Below are 22676 nucleotides of genomic sequence, written 5' to 3' on the forward strand. Positions count from 1 at the left end.
GCCATAATTAACGATATACAGTAAGGGGTTAATATGAATAAACTGTTCTGATGAGCACGTCTACATTATTACTAGAAAATAGTTTGATGATGGTATGTAATATTGGAGTTCTTTCAGATCAGTTTGCTTATCCTAGAGTCCCGTTGATTATAGTTTGAAACTAGTTTAAAAAGCATGTATCGATTTTAGAGTTACTGGCAAGTTTTGATTCACCCTCAGTTCATGTGTTCTCATTTCATTAGTTGTAGTGTAATGTTTCTCTATATTTTGTATTTTTAATTTTACATAAGAACATTGTTATTATTATATAATTAGTTTAGGAGAATAAAAATAAGCAACCATTTTTTCTAACGCATAAGGATGAGCACGAGTCAAGCTAAAACTCGACTCGAATTCAAGTCGAGTTTCGAGTCAAGTCAAAAGTAATATTCTCGAGTCGATTTTCGAGCCGATTCATTTTTCACGTCGAGTTTCGAGTCCTGTCGAGTTTGATAAATGGCTCGTTCGTTTTAACTCGTCCTGAAATCATGGAATGATTACACTGGAAAGCGAAAGCCATAAGAAATGTAAGCTAAGCAGTAATATGGAATACTTTTAGTGTTGCTCACGAGAGGGGACACTGCTCGCATCTCGTCTCGTCTCGATAGCGAGACCACAAGAGATTTTTTATAACAAGCTCAGCTCGGCTCGGCTCAACTGAGAAGATGGCTCGAGCCGGCTCGGTTGGGGTGAACCATCGACTCGAGCTGGCTTGGTTGGGATGAGCCATGTGCTCGGTTCGGCTCAACTGAGCCGAGGACTCTAGCCGAGTCGGTTGGGTGAGCTGTTGGCTTGAGTCACTTGTCGGTTCGGATCGATAGTGAATGAGCTGTGAGCCGAGCTGCTCGAGTCGTTGACAAGTCTAAACCCGGGCCGAGCAGTTTTGAAGATATTTGGCCAGAGCCCTATAACTTTCAACAGTGTTTGGCTCGAGCCCGAATACTTAACCTAGACCCTCTCAACCCAAATTCAGAAGCTCGTGAACAATGTCCTTGACTCCTAGACTTCACGACTACCGAGGTTGGCAATCAACTAGTTTTTTTACCATTCAGATACAAACCGCCTATCTTTCATGTTTATATACAGTGTTGTTATAAATACTACTACTACTACTACTACTACTATTATTATTATTATTATTAATAATAATAATAATAATAATAATAATAATAATAATAATAATAATAATAATAATAATAATAATATAAGTTGTAGTAGTAGAAGTGTCGTTGATAATAATTATATTGTCTATGTAATATACTTGAAGAGAGTACTCGAAACAACACACCGGATTTGGCTCGACTCTACTCGAAACTCGACCCCAATTCGAGTCGAGTTGGAGGAAATTTTTCGAGCCGAGTTTTCGTGTCAAGCTCAAAGATTTATGTTTCTAGTCGAATCAAGTTTTAAAGAAAACTCGCTCGTGCCCATCCCTACGAGTAACGCAGTATGGCATTTTATCAATGTTACATTATATGAAAATGTTCATATATCAAGTAAAAATTTGTCCTTGCATTTACATAAAGCGATTCAGAACGTGCAATAATAATAATAATAATAATAATAATAATAATAATAATAATAATAATAATAATAATAATAATAATAATAATAATAATAATAATAATAATAATTGTGGTAGTAATAGTAGTATGGGAAATTGAAGTAATATTTTTTCCGCATATTTAAAGTTTCGGACCTAAAAGTAACAGTTACTTTTTTGGGGCAAGTAACGCGTTACATTTTAAGAGAAAGTAAAGTAACTTGTAACGCGTTACATTTTTACAAGTAACTTACCCAACACTAGATCAAAATTAAAATTGGAGTAACCTTAAATAAATAAAGAGGGTTAATTTGAAACCAGAGACTTCTTCCTCTCGACATAAAAATGACAATTTCTACAGGGATTGTTAAAGTACCTCAGTTTCCTCAGTGTCATGTGTTTTTTTTTAAGTTTGGTCACTCGAGTTAAACATCCTTTGTTTTCCGAAATGAATTATTATTATTATAAATTTAATATTATTTGAATTAGATTCCATTGTCAACTAGTTGAGAATGGTCCAACAGTATTGCCAGAAGGAACTTAAAAACAATGGAGAGATGGAATGGGAAATATAACTGTCAGTGTTCCTACATGTAAAAGTAAACATTTTTATCCGGACCTGCTTCTGTTTCTCGCAAAAAATCGCAAAATATCTTCTCTCTATGACTTATGGTTCCTGAGGTATAGCTGTTTAAATCTTCCGAAATTCGAACTTTTTTTAAAAACAATATCTGAGGTAAACTGGCCAGTTGGACAGTGAACACCGGTTACTATTTGATACCAAAATGTTCAGCATGTTCTTAGGTATTGATCAACACCAATATTATCTCTCTATGACTTACGGTTCCCGAGATATTGCTCCTTAAATCTCCCGAAATCGAAAGTTTTTCGACCAATATCTCGGGAACAGTAAGAGTGACGCGAAAAATTCCATTACTTTCTCTGATAGTTTCTGATGCTTTATCAAATGGAGGGATCAAAATTTAAAAAAAAAAAAAAAAAAAAAAAGCACACGTACAGACAAACAGAGATAATTCAGTAACGAACTTTCTAAGTTCGTTGAAAAACAGAAATTACACATCAGAAATTTTAATTTACAAGAAGGAAGGATAATTTTAAATGTATTTGAAAAGGAACCACCAAAATTCTAGTTCATTTCAAATAAAAGAAATATATTCCATAAATAAATTAACAGGCTAGAAAAATAGGCTATTTAACACCATTCAACTTTTAACTTCGGAATTTCTGTATGTTTAGAAGTAAGAACATTCTAATTCTCTTACTGTCGCCAAGGAATAAAAAATGAATCACTAAAAGCAATTGCTCAACTATTCGGAAAATACTCATACTGCTTACGAGTAGCTTTTTTTCTTTTTTTAATTTTTAAAATCTGATTCGAGGAATCAAAGGTGACGAAATGGTGAGTGGCTTCTGTTAACATAATTTTCTTATCTTGCTTTTCGTTAACATTAACGTGGAGGGAAGAGCGGAAATCCTCTGCGGATTGAGTGATAGATAATTCTACAATTAGGCAGATGGTTATGCTGGAATGCAATTATCCTTATGCCGTGAGATTAGCACATGTCTATACGCATAAAGCCGAAAAAGAAACAAGGTATAAAGAAATAAAAGAAGAAATGATACATATAAAACAAAAGATACATTGAGTGTCCATCTATGACAAAAACACCAAAAATGGAATTTTTACAACTTTAATATTTGGAATAAGAATTTTGACTGGGTAAAGAGAATTCATATTTATCTCATTCAATTCTATCTATACATAAAAATACAGCGCTTTTCAAGAAAAGTGAATCGCATTTTTTCCCCAGCAAATCTATACATGCAAATTCTGATACTGTAAATTTTTGTATTAAATACTGAAATTGGATTAAAAAAAAATGACTATGAAGAAGAACTGCATCAGACCAACCGTGTAGATAAGATGAGATACATGTTATCCTCTCCGTTTAATCAAAGACGTATTCAGAAACTCTTCTTGGATGCTTCTTCTTGGATGAGGAATCTTTTGATTGGTTTGTGCATCTTTCTATTCTCCATTTCCTGAGTCAGTTATTTTCTCGTGGCTATATAGTTAGCCCAGTGTTTCAGATTGGGCTACAACTAGCAGATTGGGCGATTGTTAAGTGCCCTCGCTACTAAAATTTCGAATTGAGTGATACGCTACTTTTAATTATCTGCAGGCAATAACTCTTAAGGGTCTTCACTACATCAAAATTAAATTACCGCTAATTTTAGAGTTTTTCTGTAATATCTTCAAAACAAATAAAAATATTCGAAAAGAAAAACGTAGTGAACTAGACAATACAATTTTGCATGTGATACCTTTACCACAATTCACCTATCTGTTTTTGGTATGCCGCTATTTACAGAACCCGCAAAAAATGCTGAATCTATCTTCAGTTACAAATCGAAAGCAGATATATGAGTTGTGATAATGATATCACAAGAAAAGTCGTATTGTCTAGTTCACTGCGTCTCTGCTTTTCGAATATTTTTATTTGTTTTGAAAATATTTCAGAAAAACTCTAAAATTAGCGGTAGTTTAATTTCGCTGTAGTGAAGAGCCTTCAAAATGCACTATCTTATTTTCATATATGAAACACAATCAATTTTATATAATAGAATAAAAGTTTTGTTGTTGAGTATTCTATTCACAATGAACAATAGTTTGATACTAATAATTCTCCTTTTACTAATTTTTAATCTCCTGATCTGACAACACTGGACTTTTGTTGAGTTTGCGCTGTTGTATTAGCACTGACCGTGTTGCTGTCTCAGATTATATCTATTTCTAATAGTTATGCGGAACACCGCAAATTTAATTGTGGTATTGTATTATCCATATTAAGAATGAATATGTAGAGTATGTACATTAAAATCTCCCAAAACTCATGTTTCCTAGATAAAGAATTTAGCAAATGTATTTAAAATGTGAGGAAAAGCAGTGAAAAAGCATATTGTAAACGTTATAAAGTTCATTTCAGAGCCCAAAACTGATTTTAGGAAATTGTCTTCTTGGAAATTAAAAACGTCGTCCATTTTATACTATTACCGTCTTCCCAGTTCATTGCTTAATCCAGTTGCGCTGCTCGTGATATGGTATGAAGTTTGTCGTAACGCACCATCTCGAACAGTCCGAAAGTGCGGTCGCCACCTGATCATTGCCAACTCACACATTTTACGTATTTCTAACGCCAGATGTTTACGTTAGTATATAGCTGCAATATATAATAATAAAAGTGTGTAGCTGCAAAATAATTCATTTTTATATTTGGGCTGCCAATAGTTTTAAGTCCGCTACTTTTGAAGCAGAACCTCGGTACTTCTTCATCTTCAGATCTAGCAACACTGGGTTAGTCTACGATCTTTTGTGTGGGAGGCCCCCGGAGAAACCTGATGTTTTTTCGGTTTCCACGATAAGCTGTAGATCCACGGCTCATAAAACTTTAGTGTTGAAAAAGATGTTAAACTCAAGTCAGAGATTTCATTTCGTTGTAGATTTTCTTCCTTATATTTTGTATTATTTGGACGGTGTGTTTGAATTGCAGTCATCTTCTTGTAATTTTTCCTTATGTCATTTCTTTCATAGTTAATAGTGTGATACCTCCATGTCATACAATCGTTGTAGCACATCTTTACAAAATAGTCTTCAGAATACTATCATTTCTTTCATTTGATATCTTATCCACCTATTTACGTGTATTTTTCAACATTCATTTATTGCATTACATTTCGAAAGTTCCATTCTCCAGTTTCTCTGCAACGCCACACTCCATACTTATGCTGTTAATATTTTCTTAATTTCTTTGTCGATATTTCCTGCTATTTTTATTTTACTTCTAGGATCTTCTTCAATTAGGCTATTTTGGATTTTACATCTTGTTCCAACCTATCATCGCTTATTATTTTACTCACCAAGTAACAGAATTCCAGTACCTTTTCCCCAGGTGACCTCTCGCTCGATGGGAACACTCGGTCCAAAAGGTGAAACACTTTTTTTTTTTTTTTTCAGGAAGCCATCCTGAATGAGATTTTTCCTGGGTTTTCTCATTCACACCAAATAAATTCCGGGATGGTACGTAACACACAGGTTCCAGGCCGCTTCCTTCCTTCTCTATTCTTTCTTTCCTGGATAATGTGCTCGCCTAGCGACGTCATCCCTCATATGTGTCAGGATTAAGCAAGGATGTTATAAAGTAGAGGATCTGCTCTTACAACAAAATCTAGAAACCATATGCCACAGTTTCGCCACCCCTACTTTGCCCACTCCGCCCAGTAAGATCACAATGTTTTGAGCCAACAATCATGGCAGAAACGAAAGTAGCCAATCAGACGATGGCGTAAACGAGAGTAGCCAATCAGACGTGCCGATGCTCGGTTATTTTTTTGGATTCATTGATTTAATAGTATGAAGAAACATAGAAATATCCTCTATTTTATAACATCCTTGGGATTAAGTCCATAGATGCTGATAATGCTCAGAAATATGTTAAAATTAATAAATAAAGGTGTTCTTTTGAAATGTGCGTGTGGAGAAGAACGAAGAAAATAACTAGCCCCAATAGAAAATCAATGAGGAAATAGTTGAAATAGCGAGGAAGAAAATAATAGTAATATTATAAATAAAAAAGAAGAAATGAACTTGGTTAGGTCATTGTTTGAGAACAAACAATATTTCAACGAGCATGACAGAAGAAAAATGAAATGAAATCTTTAGTTTTACGTCCCACGGTTATGCCGGTTTGGCTAAAGGAGACGTTGATGATGAGAAATGAATGAAATGGTGGAATGAAGACAGTGGGAGGAAACGGGAGAACCGCGAGAAAACACACGAGCACGATGTTTGTCCACCACAAAGTCCAGACGGCGCGAGCTGGGATCGAACCAGGGACCCCAAGCACCGGAGGTGAACGCTCTACCACTGAGCCACCGCGGCTCCCAAACATGACAGAAGATGTGCTGGAAGGAGAAAATAGAGAAAGACAAATGATGGAAGGAATAGAAACGGGTAACTCATGCATCAATCTTATCTGATGGTAAATTCTTTCATAGCAGATTCTCAATTCACAGCAACGGTCTGCCAATGAGAGATGCCCGCTCTTAGCCCGGAACGCTCTTGAGGATAGTTGAGGGGACAAATTTTCATTGGAGATGGTAAATCGAGCTGTAAAATTTGTACGTTGGCTGGAAAGAATGGTAAATTTGGGGAAAGAGAGGTAGGTTTTTTTTTTTTGAGGGGTAAGATCGTAAATTTGTTGGTCCTGGATCCGCCCCTGTTAAGTGGAGAGAAATCCCTTCATCCCCCCTGAATTTCACAGGTCTTACAGGCTTCCTTTACAGGTCAGTTTTCAAAACATTCGCACAGAGAAGCATGGCTTATGTCAGCGAGGAAATACCAAGTTTTCATTTAAAAGGCAGACACTATTCTTTCCGGAAGTGATCATAGTGGTGACGCCATCAGTTGCTCTACTTTTATTTTCAATGAAATTCCTTTTTCGATACAAGCAACTTACAGATAAAAGATATATATTATAACTTCCTTTTGTGTTTATGGGGTAATCCTTATAGTTTCCCAGTAAATAGTAAAATTATTTCATATGAATCAAGCGTAAAGTAGGTTTCTACCTTGTATTAAGACCGAATAAAATAACTGCCGAGAAATGTCTTCATTTTAGTTGATGTTGGTTGTCGAGAAGGAAGAACGACTTCACATACAGAAAGAGAGGATGTTAATTTTTGTGCTGCTTTTTGGTGAGTACGAACTCATTACACTTTCGTTTGGAATTTACTATAAAGACTCTCTCAAATTTTATGTCAACAAATGTTGAAAACCTTTCATATTTTACATTTGTATTAATGGAACACAATGCTTCCATTACTTAGTTGTGCTTTGAAGGAGAAAAATGAAATGAAATCTTTTAGTTTAACGTCCCACGATTATGCCCTCCTTTAAGCTAAGGGAGACAGATGACTAACGCAAGTGAATGATGATGTAAGAGTTGTGGAATGAGAAGGTGGAAGGAAACGGGAGTAACGTAAGAAAATTCACGGATACGATGTTGTCTATCACAAGCTTAATTGGTCGCGGACCGAACCAAGGACCCCATGCACTAGAGGTAAGCGCTATACCACAGCCAACGCGCTGCTTGCTATGAAGGAGAGTTAGAACTTGGGAATGACCTAGATTTTTAATAGGACTATCTTATGTTATGAATAATAATAATCAATAGCTTTATTTTCGATATTACCAACGATAAAATGGGTTAAAAAATAATAATGTTATGCATTATAGAGACGAGCGGAAGTTTTTTTTTTTTAAATTATCATCACTTTCTACTTAATCAATTTCATTATCTTCGCTTTAATAATAGTATAAAGGAAGTATATTCCTCAATCACTGGAAGGGGTCAAGGCTTAAGAGACCTAATCACTGCGAAATTAAAATACCGCTAATTTAAAAGTATTTATGTGGTATCTTCAAATAGATAAAAGATAATCGAAATGTGGAACAAGAGCGCGTTAGACCATATTATTTTGCATGAGGTACTGTTATCACGAGTCACCCAGGTTTTCGTTTGTAGCTATTTAAAACGCGAAAACAAACGCCGATTTTCAAAATGGCTGGAAATCAAAAGAAGACAAATGAATAGTGATAACGCTATCTCATGTAAAATAATATTGTCTAGCGAACTGTTGTTCCACTTTTCGATTATCTTTTGTTTATTTGAAGATATTACATAATTACTGTAAAATTAGCGGTATTTTAATTTCGCCATGATAGGGTCTCTTAATTTATCCTCTCACCCTGCATTAATTTATAATCAAGTGACTAGGAAGCCCCAGAAATAATATTTGATATATTTAACCAAAAACCGAATATTTTATTTTCGAAAGCTATCGTGGAGAGTATGTTTCACTGGAGTAGTGATAGGATATTGTGTTACACTATTTTCTAGACATTACAAACTATGTTTTAATTATTTATATCTAAATAGTAGTAGCTCTCTGTTCATCTAGGGATCGTATGCTTCATGTTCTTATTAGACAATTCCCTAAGCACATCTTATTAGACAATTCCCTTAGGCAATCAAATATTTTATATAGACCCTACATATATTTTATCTTTACAAGGTTTTAGTTATTTCATCGATACGGAAGGTTATGATTACTAATATCAGAAATAAATTTTTTTAAAGGTTATAATTAGACTTCGGATTGATATGCACTAAAAAACGGCAAAATATGCGCTAAAAATAACCAAAATATGCACTGAAAATATGCAAATATGCACTAAAAAGAATAAATATGCACCAATCAAAAGCTAAAGTTAAACAAGAAATTTTATTATCTTTAGAGAAAAAAGTTGTATTACTTGAACTGCATATACTTGGTGTACAACTATGATGCATTCATGGTACAATAGACAACTATGTAGTTTTCGGTATTTTCTGGTAAAAGCCTGCATTTGTTAGTCAAAACATTACTGTACATCGAAAATGTTCCTTCCGTGTCACAGGTCGTTAAGGAGCAGTATTTCAAAGATGCAATGTTACTTGCCGATAAATCTGTAATTCGTGCGTCGTTGTTTCCAGGAACACTTTATTTGCATTAGACAAGAAATTTATGGCAGGTTTTTTTCGCGAAAGAAATGTTTGTCCGATTGGTCTTCGCGGAGCCTGTTTCGTTATTGAATCAAACAGCTCAAATGCACTACAAAGTCCTAGTCATCGGTCTTCTCATCTCGTTATGATCTTTGAAATTTAACTAAAATGAGTATTGATAAACGCAAGTTCGCTTTTAATGTTTTCAGTATCCACGGCTTCTTGAATATATTTGGTATATATATATATTTGGTATATATATATATACAAATAAAAAAAGAATGCGCAATGTATTTGTGAATAAAGAATAAATATACCCAGAGAAGTAAATAAACATTTCTGGTATTAGCATATAGTAAAACCTGCCTAGCGAAATTAAACAGGACTCGTAAAAATTTCCCTTAAAATTTTAAAGTTAACAGAGATAGATCTATGCAAAATAAATAAATAAAAATTAATAAATAATGGACATAGGGAGATAAAATGTTATTCATATCGTATTAAATTACAGTATTTAGTTATGCTACAAATTCATACACATGAAACTTACAGTGAACAAAAAAAAAAAAAAAAAAAAAAAAAGCCTACATACATTTTCCAAGGCCCAGACAAAAAGTAGATGCATGCCCTTTTCAGCGATCGTCCCTCTACTTTTGACTCCCTTTGATTTATTGTGTACATTATGCTCCTTGTTCCATGTCTCTAGAACAGCTAGAGAAATAGTTATTGGTTTGAAAATTACTATACACATTGCACTTCGTTCAAAAAGTTGCACGGTATCTAGGGCCTTAATTGGCGGTGGACTATAGGTTAAATGTTTAGGGTAACAAGTAAACGAAGACCTTTACAGACAACGTAGTTCATATACCTAACCTCTCACAGAATGTCTAAAATTTTTCCAAACGCTGCATTCCGGAATTTGAAAATTTCCAATAAAAATTATATTTTAACATCCGTTGTTCGCAACACAGGTTCCGACTAATCAAGAGAATTTAACACTTTTTTACCTTTAAATTCATGGGAACATGAAATATTTCCGTTTAGTAAGGGGCATTTTTACTGTATTAAAAGTCTGTATTCAAAACCTTATGTTCTTGTTTAAAAGAAAATAAATCCACTTCAAATTACTTTTTGTATCCAATTATGTGTTAATCCTAGAATATTTTCTTCTAGCGTAACATTGTCCGTTTAAAACAGTAAGAATTTATAATGTATAATATTGATACTTTAAATGGAATAAACTGATTTGTGCGAGACATGGAGCATGAATGGGAAGAAGGTAAAGTTATTACGTTTCGAGAGACTGAGGTGCATATCAAAGCAACACAAGCTTATATTTAAATAATCTCATAAACTCCTTAAAGGAAAACTCATAAACTTATCTCAAAAAGTAACTGCTGTGACAAGTTTTAGATTTTGAAAAGCAAATAATTTAATTAATTGTAGAGTATATTTTCAAAAGGGTCGTTCACTCCTTCCAGAAATACATTCTTCCCCCAAAGGGTTTCTTTGGGGTAGAAGTCCTTACCATCGTTAGTTTGAAAATATTACTTGTTTAGCATACACTTTGCAAAATATATTTTCTCCTTGAATTGTTAACGTCTCTCGACCTCAATCCATTGTTTCAGAGGGTTCATTAATTGTAGTGCTACACTTTCAAATTTCAATTTTAACTATCTCAGAATTTTGTCCATTTTTGTTCATTCAAGAAAAATTTTGTATCACTTAAATAAACGACGGAAGGCCATTTCAAAATTTGGGCCACTTCGCTCACCTGTCGTACGACATGTCCAAATTCGAATTTTAACTAGCTCAGAATTTTGTCCGGTTTTTGTACATTGATGAACCACGAAGAACTTTTTTTTACAATTGAAATAAACCAGAGAGGGCCATTTGAAATTTTGGCCACATTGATCACCTGTAGTGCAACATATTTAAATTTGAATTTTAACAAGCTTAGAATTTTGTCCAATTTTTTAATATTCTTGAACCACCAACGAAGAGATATATGCCATCCAAATGAACAAGGGAGGTTCATTTCAAAATTTCGCCACTTCGATCACCTGTAATGAGGCATTTTTAAACTCGAATTTTAATTAGCTCAGAATTTTGTTGAATATTTGAACATTTTTTTTTACCACGAGGAATAATTTGGTATCTTTCAAATAAACCAAGGACGGACATTTAAAAATTTGGCCACTTCGTTCACTTGTAGTGAGACATTTCAAATTTGAACTTTAACTAGCTTGATAGTACAAAACTCTACAAAAAACAGTGAAAATTCTAAGCTAGTAAGAATTAGAATTTAAAGATTTTACACTACTGGTGAACCAAGTGGCCAAAATTTTTCTTGGTGGTACAAAAATGTACAAAAATTGACAAAATCCTGAGCTAATTATAATTCGAATTTGAAAATGTCACACTACATGTGATCGAAGTATCCAAATTTTGAATTGACCTTCGTCGTTTATTTGGATGGTACAAAATGTTTTGCTTGTGGTACAAGAATTGGACAAAATTCTAAACTTGTTAAAACGAACTTGAGCATGTCACACTGATCGATGTGGCCAAAATTTCAAATGGAACTTCCTCGTTTATTTCCATTTTACATAAGTTTTCTTGGTGGTACAAAAAGGTACTAAAATCAGACAAAATTATGAGCTATTTAAAATTCAGATTTTGAACGTGTCGCACTAGAGGTGATTGAAGTGGCCAAATCTTGAAATAGGCCTCCCTCATTTATTTGAGTGGTACAAACATTTTTCTTGGGTAAACAAAAATAGACGAAAATTGGACAAAATTGTGAGCTAGTTAAATTTTAAATTTGAAGATCTTTCACTACGGTGATCGAAGTGGCCAAATTTTGAAATGGTCCTCCCTTTCTACTTGAATTTTACAAAAAAAAAATCTTCGGTGGACATAAATGGACAAAATTCTGAAGTAGTTAAATTTCAGATTTGAAGATGTCGCACTACAGGTCATCAAAGTGGCCACATTTTTAAATGGCCCTCCCTCATTTATTTGAATTTTCAATTTTTTTTCTTGGTTGAACAAAAATAAACGAAAATTGGACAAAATTGGAGCTAGTTAAATTTCGAATTTGAAGATCTCGCACTACAGGTCATCAAAGTGGCCAAATTTTTAAATTGCCCTCCCTCGTTTACTTGAATTCTACAAAAAAATCATGGCTGGGCAAAAATGAACAAAATTCTGAGATAGTTAAATTTCAGATTTGAAGATGTCGCACTACAGGTGATCAAAGTGGCCCAAATTTTGAAATGTTCTCCTTTGTTAATTTGAATCGTACAAAATTTGTTCTAGGTTGGACAAAAATTGGACAAAATTCTGAGGTAGTTAAAATACAATTTGAAGATGTTGCACTGCAACTAAATGGACCCTGTGTCAGGAGATAACTTCTAGAAGATTTTTCTTTCGGTATTTTTGTTCTGCCACAGGACCACACAATTTCAAATCCACACACACTACGGTAGCAACTTTGACTTCCGAGATGAGTGACGTGGATATTTTGTTGTAGGTTATTTGACACCGTTATTTATATCTTCTAAAAAAAAGTGACAATGATGCATCATTGCCGGGAGGATGAATCACTCACCACTTTCTTATTCTACTTTTACATGACCTTGGAAGATATTCGAAACCGAGAACAATGAACAATTCCAAGGTTTTGAGTTTATTTACATTAGAAACTTGGAATTCCATTTATGAAGAAAGTAATTGTACGATACACAAAAAATTATGAATTTGGTCATTTCTTTAAATATGCATTTATATGCAATAACGACATAAACATGCATTAACCTCCGAAATATGCAAATATATGCACTATAAAACTCTACTATTTTACCCCAAAACAGTTGAAACGAATTTCTGTTTAAAAAGCATATCAATATTACATTAGGAAAAAAACATGCAAATATGCAAAAATCCGAAGTCTACATATTACATAAATTAATTTTGATTATTATACAGGGTGTCTCAAAAGTCCCTTCACATAGGGTGACTCTTGTTATTATCAGAGTAACAACAAAATGTAAGAGGGAAAACAATCTCCAAATATGATGTTTTCAATCTAAAGTGAAGGATTTTTTTAAAAAATCGGACAAGCCATTGGGCTGTACACTCTTTATGCAGCCAATGTTAAAAATGTAACGTTGCCATCTACCTGGACTCAAACATAAGTGAATGAAGTTGCTGTGTTTTACGCTACGTGTCGATGGCCAGCTCCCATTTCAAACACGACCCCATTCACCATACTCTTACATAATACCCATTTCCCTGTAAATGAAAACATTGCATTTTCATTTAACATTGGGCGCATAAAGAGTGTACAGCCCAAACGGCTCGTTAGACTTTAAAAAAAATCCTTTACTTTAGATTGAAAACGTCATATTTGGAGACGGTTTTTCCTCTTATATTTCCTTGTAAATATGATAATAACAGAGTTACCCTATGCCAGTAGACTTTTGAGACACGCTGTATATGAAAATAATGTTCAACAAAATTAATTTTCACAAACTAAGGAATATTGTAATTAGATTCCAAGAAGAAAATCAGTGAAGTCAAGCATTAAAAATCTAGGTAATTTTTTTAAAAAAATAGAAGAGTAATTATTTGTATTAATCAATCGCCTAAAAAAAAAAGATAGTGCGGGAATTCAATACAGTTAAACTTTCTTAGCCTATCGGATGTTCGAAACGTCACTGAACCTTTATTTTAAAAGTAAGTACTGAGATTAGTACCTGTTCTTTGCTTCATACCAATAGACACGTTTAAACATGTTCTTGAAAACTTTTTGCCATGTCTGTCATAAAATGGATCATAGATATACTTGTGAATTTTCACTTTCAAATCCAAAGTATTACATGTATAATTAATAACAGGGGCGGATCCAGGACCGACTTCTGGGGGGGTTGTCATACTGTTACTTAGAGCTACTTTTAACAGCTTCAAACTCTGGCATGAGTTTTATTTATATGTATGAAATAAGAAAGTTTCCTCTTCTCGGGGGGGGGGGGAGATCGCCCCAATCGCCCTCCCGGATCCGCCACTGATTAATAACAACGGCATCCCCGAGGTACATTCATAAAACCAAAAGATCGAAGGTGCTATATCCGGAGGTCATACAAGGTACGAGTGTGATATCAATCGTCCGAGGGAACAATAGTAAGGTTAATTCACACATAATGTGCCGTTCCCATGTCGTGATCCAAGAAGTTTCTTCAGACTCTTGACATTGAAAATTCATTTGGTTGTCTTTTTTTTTTTCAATTCACACTCGATATACCGTGCCTGTGGCGTGCCTCGATAGGGCGCCCTGAAGAGAAACGGTCGTGGCTCGTCGGTCGCAATACTTCGGCTTTCTTCGGTGCACACGAAGCGACACGAACAACGTCATCCTCCTTGCAATCCATCTGGGAAAATGATATGGAAAGAGCAGCGACATGGCATGGTATGTGTCAATAGTCGCAGTCATGGCAGGGGAACGGCATCGTGTGTGGATCACCCTTGATAGGTAAACCATAGTTTTTCTGAAGGAGAAGGCAAATTAACTCGGAAAGGTTACTTGACATTTTGAACGTTCTGTACTGTGTTCAGTGTAAAATGGCATAAACTGTATTGAGATGTCTGATATAACTAAAGAAATAAACATAAATTTTTATAATATTATTATTTTGTTCTTAATATAGGCCAATTGCTTTTCTCATTGGGTGAAGGCCATTTTAATATATCAGAGGATTTGTTTCCCCAACTGAGGAGTTTGCCGTTAGTGAATGAGGGAGGAGAACGTATTAAGGATGTGGTCACTATACACTTTCAAAATACTTCAAAAGAAGTTCCACAGGCATCCATGAGAAGACAAGAATTCGAGAGTAGGGTATTCAGTAAATACTCTTCTCAAATAGTAAGTATACCATTCTATCATAAGTGTATTGCTTCGTATTTTTTCATGTTTTGTCTCATTTCTTTACTATCTATTGCAACTGTTGCAAGTACAGGTCCACAGTGATAGGACTACTTGGCGACTAGTTCACCAGACACAGAGCATGATCTTGCATGGGTACAAAGGTGGTCTTGAGGTTTGAGGGAGAGAGTTGTGCGTTTGAGAGAGTCAGAGTGGACCCACTTTTCGTCAGTCCTCAGCACCCAACCGAATATTAATGTGTTGGGGTGCCCAGTCAGCAATGACAAACAGAATATTATTTGTTGTTCCTTGTTTTGTGTTGATAACATGTAGGGTGCACACTTGCTCAGCTTGTATTATCTGTCACATAAAAAATGCATGTTTTTGCAGTATAGCATCTTTTGCCACTTCAAGCGATGGAAGTAATGAGAAGATCATTGCATTCAATATAATTGACCTTAAAAACTTTTGAAGCTGTAGATTCTGGTAAAACAACAAAATATATTACGTTAGCAAATGCAATTTACACCACAAATAACAAGAATAGTGTGACAAGCAAGGAAAGCAGAGAAACTGTTATATGGTAAGACAACAGAAACAAAAATTACAAGCTGAATGTTCTATATAGCAGGAAAACAAGCACCTGAGTATGTGGCGTAGTGGGTGACGTTCTAATCTACCAATCAGTTGATCCATGTTCGAATCTTCGTTAAGTGCCTTTTTTCTTTGCGTCGAAGGACCAGCCATTACTTGTAGTATTAGAAAATGAAATGAAATCTTTGAGTTTTACGTCCTACGATTATGCCGGTAAAAAAGACGGTGATCGTGAGAAATGAATGAAATGGTGGAATGAAGAAAGTGGGAGGAAACGGGAGAACCCCGAGAAAACCTACGCACACGGTGTTTATCCACCACAAAATTCACTTGGCTGGGGCTCGGATCGAACCCGGGACCCCAAGCACCAGAGGTGAACGCTCTACCACTGAGCCGCCCGGCCCCCTTGTTGTATTAGAGTGTTATATATGGTTTCATTCTGTTAGATTTTTCTTATTCTTGCATAAGGTAATAATATAAGGCTGCAAGTATGATTCAACTTATATAGATCAAAAGTAAGGGTGTTCTAGATTCCTTTTCATTAATAAAATATAAAAATAAGCTTACATCCGGAACTAAATATACAAGTAATTGAAATGAAAGTAGGAAGTTGGTGAGTCACCATTGGGCAGAAGAGCAAAGCAATATAACCTGAGACGCTTCCAAGTGCCTGTCTTATCTCTGTCTTAACTGTCAACCGAACTCATCTTTTTTTAAAAAAAAAAACAACAAAAACAATGTTATCAATGAAATACTGGTCTGTGTAAAAACATAAAAGAGAAGAGAAAAGAAACGATATTAGTATATTTTGTTTTTATTATTAGGTGTTTCAGTATGTTGAAAAAAAAAGAAATCGTGTCCACTATTAAATGAGAGTATGATCAATAAACTAGTGTTCATACCGAGTGGAAAGACAGTATGTATTCTGGAAGGTCATATTCTGTTTGGCATTGTGGCAAAACCTCGACCCGACTGAACGTTTCGCTAGGAAAGGAAGACCGTATGCTATCTGCTAGACCCTGAAAGAATTGCAGTCTTATTTTCCAGTATTTCCGAAGAGAACTCCGAGGGTTTTGCAAGTAGGACTCCATAAACCTGAATAATTTCTTGAAATTGACGTTGTAATATCTTTCATGGACATGCCGTCTTTTTCTTTCAACGCTTCCAGAACTCTTACAGTTATTCCATTTCTACTTGTCGCCTGTACAAGGATGCTGACCTCTATTGTAGAAACAGGCTAAGCATGTGTAGAGATTCCAGCGCATCTTGGATCATGGAAATTTCATAAACAAAATTCCACTTACGAGGAAGGTCCATAAACCGTGAGAGTTGAATTTTGATGAAAATTTGTGACAAGATTCAGTTCGAGATGCTAAGTAACGTAGTAATAGTCACTCGATGCGCAAATGCTTCGTTGAGCTGCTACACCGACGCCATCTTGAAATCCTGTAGGCAATGTGCAAGAATACCCTTTTAGCACAAAAATAAAAAAGCTGTTGATAGATCTGACTTTAGTATTGTAAACCAAGGTAGATCATCTATATGCGAGAGTACTTCCAGTGCATGACCGCCATCTTGAAAGGCGCCATATTGAATCGCCGTCAAATATGATAAATGGCAAGGGGGTCATGTGGGGTATCCAATAGCACTGGAATTTACTCCTGAATCCATTTCCGTAACCAAAGTTTACATATCTGTTTTCACTTCAGAGTTAAGAGCTCTCTCGCTCACAGGAACATATAAAAACTGAGCAAGTAAAATTTGTGTTATAAAATGCGGTCGTGCGAACACTTGCACGAGTAGTAGTCACTTGATCTACAATAGCCACTATACCTATCAGATCTTGAGACTAGTGAGAGATATCGTTAATTAAATTGAAATGCCTGTAGTGAAAAATGGAATATCTGCATGCTACAAGTTATACCTATTTCAAAGTGCGATGGAATAGACTGCTGGTCGATGAAACACATGCCTGATAGTACTGACAAGCAGAGAATACCAAAGGGATTGTTCGGATATATATTAGAAAAATGATATAAACGGATACATATTAATTGAACGACCAAATTGGTTCGGATTCCACTATAATCAGTAGGTCCACGTCTCCTTTAGCGTAGCAGGCGTGTGGGACGTTGAATTGTATCAAACCAAAAATCTATTTTAGGCAATTTTATGTGGTCCATTATAGTGTGTTAAGTTTTCTTCTCCAATCTAGAAACCTTACGCAAAGACCATTATTGTTGCAGAATATTGCATTCTTTTCCAATACTCATAATTGACAACCTATAATTTACCATGTATATTACGAAGTTAAAATACTTTAATGTATTTATTGACAGTTTCTCTAAATACAATCGATTTATTGCTGCCGCATTGAACAATGAAGGAGATTTAAATTATCAGTTCACAGCCAACTCTTAGAAGATACACCTGGAAACTTTGAATTCACTTTTCTTTTGTCTGTTCTGCTATTAGTGATAAGAGAATGCATGCACTGCACACTTGCTAAGAATATGTGGCAGTAAAGGTTATTACAAGATTCAATTCCAAGTTGCAATCCATAAAACAAGCCTCTTTCTTGCTTTTCCCTTCAATATTAAATAATTAAATATCTGCATCTTTCCACCTTTAACGATAAAACGCTTGCTTATAATAAGGGCAAGACTAGTTTTCATATCAAAACTGTGATAAATAATTGATTGTAGCAGGTGTTCACTTGTTCGGTGTATAAGTTATATGGCAGAATTTTCATAAAGAAAATGCATTCTGTTGTGTATCATCAATTTTGTGCGCCACTCCTAAAGGACATGCTTGCATATGCATGGCAGAAATGTGAGTACGTAACAGGAGCAATAGTTGGTTCATTTACAAATGTTCTGAATACTAGTAGAAAATTGTGTCTGTGGTCATGAAGATTGTGACGAAAGTGCATTTGTTAAGTGTTTACACTGCTCCATAATGCTGTGTGCTAATCACTACGTTTTTGGATCTCCATCATCACAACTGAAGAGCAAAAGGTTAGTAGGTTAATATTTGCTTATGAACAATAGTTTATATTATTTTTCTATTATTTTTCTATTAATTTTCTAATAACTTCCAGAAATATTCTTGTAAAATCATATGTGCCGTTGCACCTAACTTATATTATAGCATTTAAATGCTATGCATAATCGCAACACACACAGACTCATATATATAGCGCACTTTGAAATAGGTATAATTTGTTACAGTGCTGCTATTTCATTTTTCACTACAGACATTTCAATTTAATTAACGATATCTCTCACTAGTCTCAAGATCTATAGGGGTTATTGCAGATCAAGTGACTACTACTGTATTAGTTAAAATCATGCAAGTGTTCGCACGACCGCATTTTATAACACAAATTTTACTTGCTCAGTTTTTATATGTTCCTGTGAGCGAGAGAGCTCTTAACTCTGAAGTGAAAACAGATATATAAACTTTGGTTACGGAAATGGATTCAGGAGTAAATTCCAGTGCTATTGGATACCCCACATGACCCCCTTGCCATTTATCATATTTGACGGCGATTCAATATGGCGCCTTTCAAGATGGCGATCATGCACTGGAAGTACTCTCACATATAGATGATCTACCTTGGTTTACAATACTGAAGTCAGATATATCAAAAGCTTTTTTATTTTTGTGCTAAAAGGGTATTCTTGCACATTGCCTACAGGATTTCAAGATGGCGTCGGTGTAGCAGCTCAACGAAGCGTTTGCATATCGAGTGACTATTACTATGTTACTTAGCAACTCGAACTGAATCTTGTCACTAATTTTCATCAAAATTCAACTCTCACGGTTTATGGACCTTCCTCGTTAGTGAGTTTTATGTACATGCCCGAAAATATTGCACGCTGCTGAAACTTCTCTGCAAACTTGCAGAAGCTTCTCGAAAGTGTTCCACTAGCGCAGGGTAGAACTTCCACAATGCTTCTACTGAATGATAAGAGGAGCCTAACCACCGTATATCAAAAGCTTAGAGAAGCGAATACCTACTTCTTCTGATATTAATCCATTTCTCGCCAGTTTTTCGGGGACATTGAGTAAACACTGTATAACCGCTCTACAAAGTTTTAAAAATGAAACATATCTCGAATTGTATTAACACCGTTGTGAACAGCCAGTTCCAGCTTATGACTCATGCAATGAAACACGAATAAATTGCTGTCTAATTCTCGCTGCAGTAAAAACACAGCATCATTTATTTCGCCTTGTATGCTACTTGCGCCATCAGTAAAATCTGCTATAAGTTTTTCTCGTAATATTGTTTTGGAGCTCTAATAAACCCAAAAATATATTGCTGCACACTTGATTAACTACAGAGCGGATATACACAATGAGAACAAATTTATGAGACACACTGCAGGATTCGTCTATCATTAGCGCGAAGGGTTCATCGGAATTACCAAGATACTCGGCCAGTTTTAGTTTATTTCTGCATCTACAAAGTCAATAATATTTGCACACGTAACATTGGAGTAAAGAACTTGTCTGAGGTCCATTCCATTTATTTCTTGCAATTTAATAAGATATAGGTGCACGGTAAACAAAAGACGAATTTTGGCAATAACATGGCAGTTCTAAATATCTCACCTATCTTTTTAACACGGATTTCATTCACCATTTTCCACCTGTCTTCTGCATTTGACTTTGAAATCTTTATTTTTTCCCTATCCCTTTGTTCACATATTGACAAACATTTGTGGTGTGCAATAGACTTTTCGTGGTTATAGGTTTTATCAAGAAGTTTCTTTGACGTTTTGCAGTAACACCGTTCCACACTACACTTTGTACACTTAGTCTTCTTTCTGTATGAATACTGAGTTCACGAATGGAAGCACATATAGGCCTAGTACACACAACGTGAATGTCATCAGTATTTTGTTTAGTACCTAACCACGTACGTTTAATTTTCCAGCTCGCAAATTGTTCTTAATCATATATGAAAGGGAACAAGCCACTGGGACCAGAAATAACCTCTCCGTTATTAACACTAGTCCCAGAGTTGTTTTCATCTATCTGATGAGATGTCTGCAATGTGGTTTCGGCTATCTTCAGAAAGCCTCTTAGCTTGTGTGCCGAAATTACTTGCCTTTTCATCATCAGGATCCTTTCTTTTATTAAAATATCCTCTAATATCCATTTCCTTCTGTTCTTTTCAAAATGTGCTCGTCAACCAAGCTACCAATTCACTTTAGAAGCTACCAGCTGAATTATTGTACTTTAAAACAGATTGTATAGCCTAAGAAAGGGGGGAAAATATCTTCCCAGGCTGGGAAGACTGAATTGAATCTAGAGACAGGGAAGTTAAAACTTACAAGGGGGAAATTCCCAGACTTCCCTGGCTACAAATAAATCCCTGGTTCTTTATCTTTTACACTTTTTTGTAATTCGAATTATTTTAAGATTGTAATTCACAGAGAAATGATTTAAAAATAGATACCATTAACATTTATGCTACTTCAGAAGTTTTTTTTTCTGGTAAAAGAATCTGTTCCCGTGGTCGTGCTATTTACAAAAATCAAAAAATGTAATTAAAATCGGAACCACTTCCACTGCATTCCGCATGAGTCCAATTACTGCATGCATTGCAATTACAGCAAAGTTCTTGATTTCGTCCTCTATCACTGCATAAAGCACAGATGTCACATTTACCAAGAATTACATCTTTAAACTTTAAACTACGGAAGTAAATTCTTAATTTCAACCTCATGATTAACGTATCCAAGGACACCATCATCTTCAGAACTGCTCGAGCTGAAACGTTTCCTGCAGATTTTTCGATTGATTGTAACTTTTTTTAAAAATCTTTTCCCTTTTGTGTTCTTTCATAGCATCAAATGCTTTTTATGTGGATATTTGTTAATATTTGGGAACGCACTTTCGACTTTCTTTGCCGTGTGCAAGCACTGTTGTGCTGTAGGTTCACAACAGGGAGAGAAACAATGTCGTAAAAGGAAAAATACGCTTGCGGAAACAATATTACTCGTTGTTTGGTTGTCACTGATTTCATGATCACCTTGTTTGGAAGAACCCACAAAACTATCTTGTTGGAAAGCATCAGTTCGACATGAATAGTTCTGAGTTTTAGGTAAATCTCGTTTGTTAAGACTAGGCTCTGAAGCGGAATTCGAAGATTGGATATTTACCGATGTTTCAGTAGTAGGTCGATTGTGTTCACTAGAAACTCTTGCTCCAAAGTTAGTGTGGAGGAAATCTTCATCTGCAAACATATTTCTATTCAATGGATAAATTCCTGTTTTCTGGAAGCCATGGACAACTGTTTACATATTTTCAACTTTCAAGAAAGCTTCGTTATATAGGGCAGGGGTTTCCTCGACACTGTTGAGAAGAATTGGACTTATACAGGGTGGCCCAGAAGTAGGTATACAGTCATACTGATCAACTCATTGCTTTTCTTATTGTTATCCATCAGGTAGACTTAGTTTCTTTATTATTTGTTCTTATTGTCTTTTTACTTATAGCTTAAGCTCGGAAGAGCCGAAGCAAAAAACCTATAATCTTGAATGTTATATTTGATGAATGCAGGGGCGTATACGTACTTTTATGCCACCCTATATATGTAGTAGAAATTACGTAGTACTATCACTCTCTACCGCAATTTAAAATATTCTACGTATCGTAGTTACATTTTTACACATCGGGGCATTCCGATCACTTAAGTGCAAGTCCGATCAGCTCTGATCGAAGTACCCCGACTCGCCATTTTATATTAAACAAAGCCATGCAAGCTAAATGTTCAAATACACAGGGTGAATCATACAGCAATAATTTGCTAAAAGAACATATTATAAAATATTGTAGGTCTTGAGACTGTTAGAAACATAACAAATACATACTACACAAGGAAAAGCAAGATAACAGAAATGTCGAAATCACTTGCAGAGAACAACTGAAGAAATGT

The 22676-nt window shown here is 35.1% G+C and overlaps 2 protein-coding genes across 2 annotated transcripts in view; one reads left to right on the plus strand and one right to left on the minus strand.

The window, feature by feature from the left end:
* Positions 1-22676, minus strand: part of LOC145681306 (uncharacterized protein C11orf42-like) — a 130239-nt gene that overhangs the window by 25484 nt on the left and 82079 nt on the right. The gene's annotated exons all lie outside the window — the stretch shown is intronic.
* The window catches only part of LOC145682084 (uncharacterized), a 31282-nt gene continuing 15843 nt past the window's right edge, over positions 7238-22676 (plus strand). Inside the window, exons 1-2 of the mRNA XM_081753679.1 lie at positions 7238-7357; positions 14916-15130. Of these exons, the coding sequence (XP_081609805.1) occupies positions 7285-7357; positions 14916-15130 (288 nt within the window). The 5' untranslated portion in view covers positions 7238-7284. The remainder of the gene's footprint in view (positions 7358-14915; positions 15131-22676) is intronic.

This window comes from Thermobia domestica, chromosome 3 (assembly GCF_964235325.1).
Source record: "Thermobia domestica chromosome 3, izTheDome1.hap1.1, whole genome shotgun sequence".
Classification (NCBI taxonomy): domain Eukaryota; kingdom Metazoa; phylum Arthropoda; class Insecta; order Zygentoma; family Lepismatidae; genus Thermobia; species Thermobia domestica.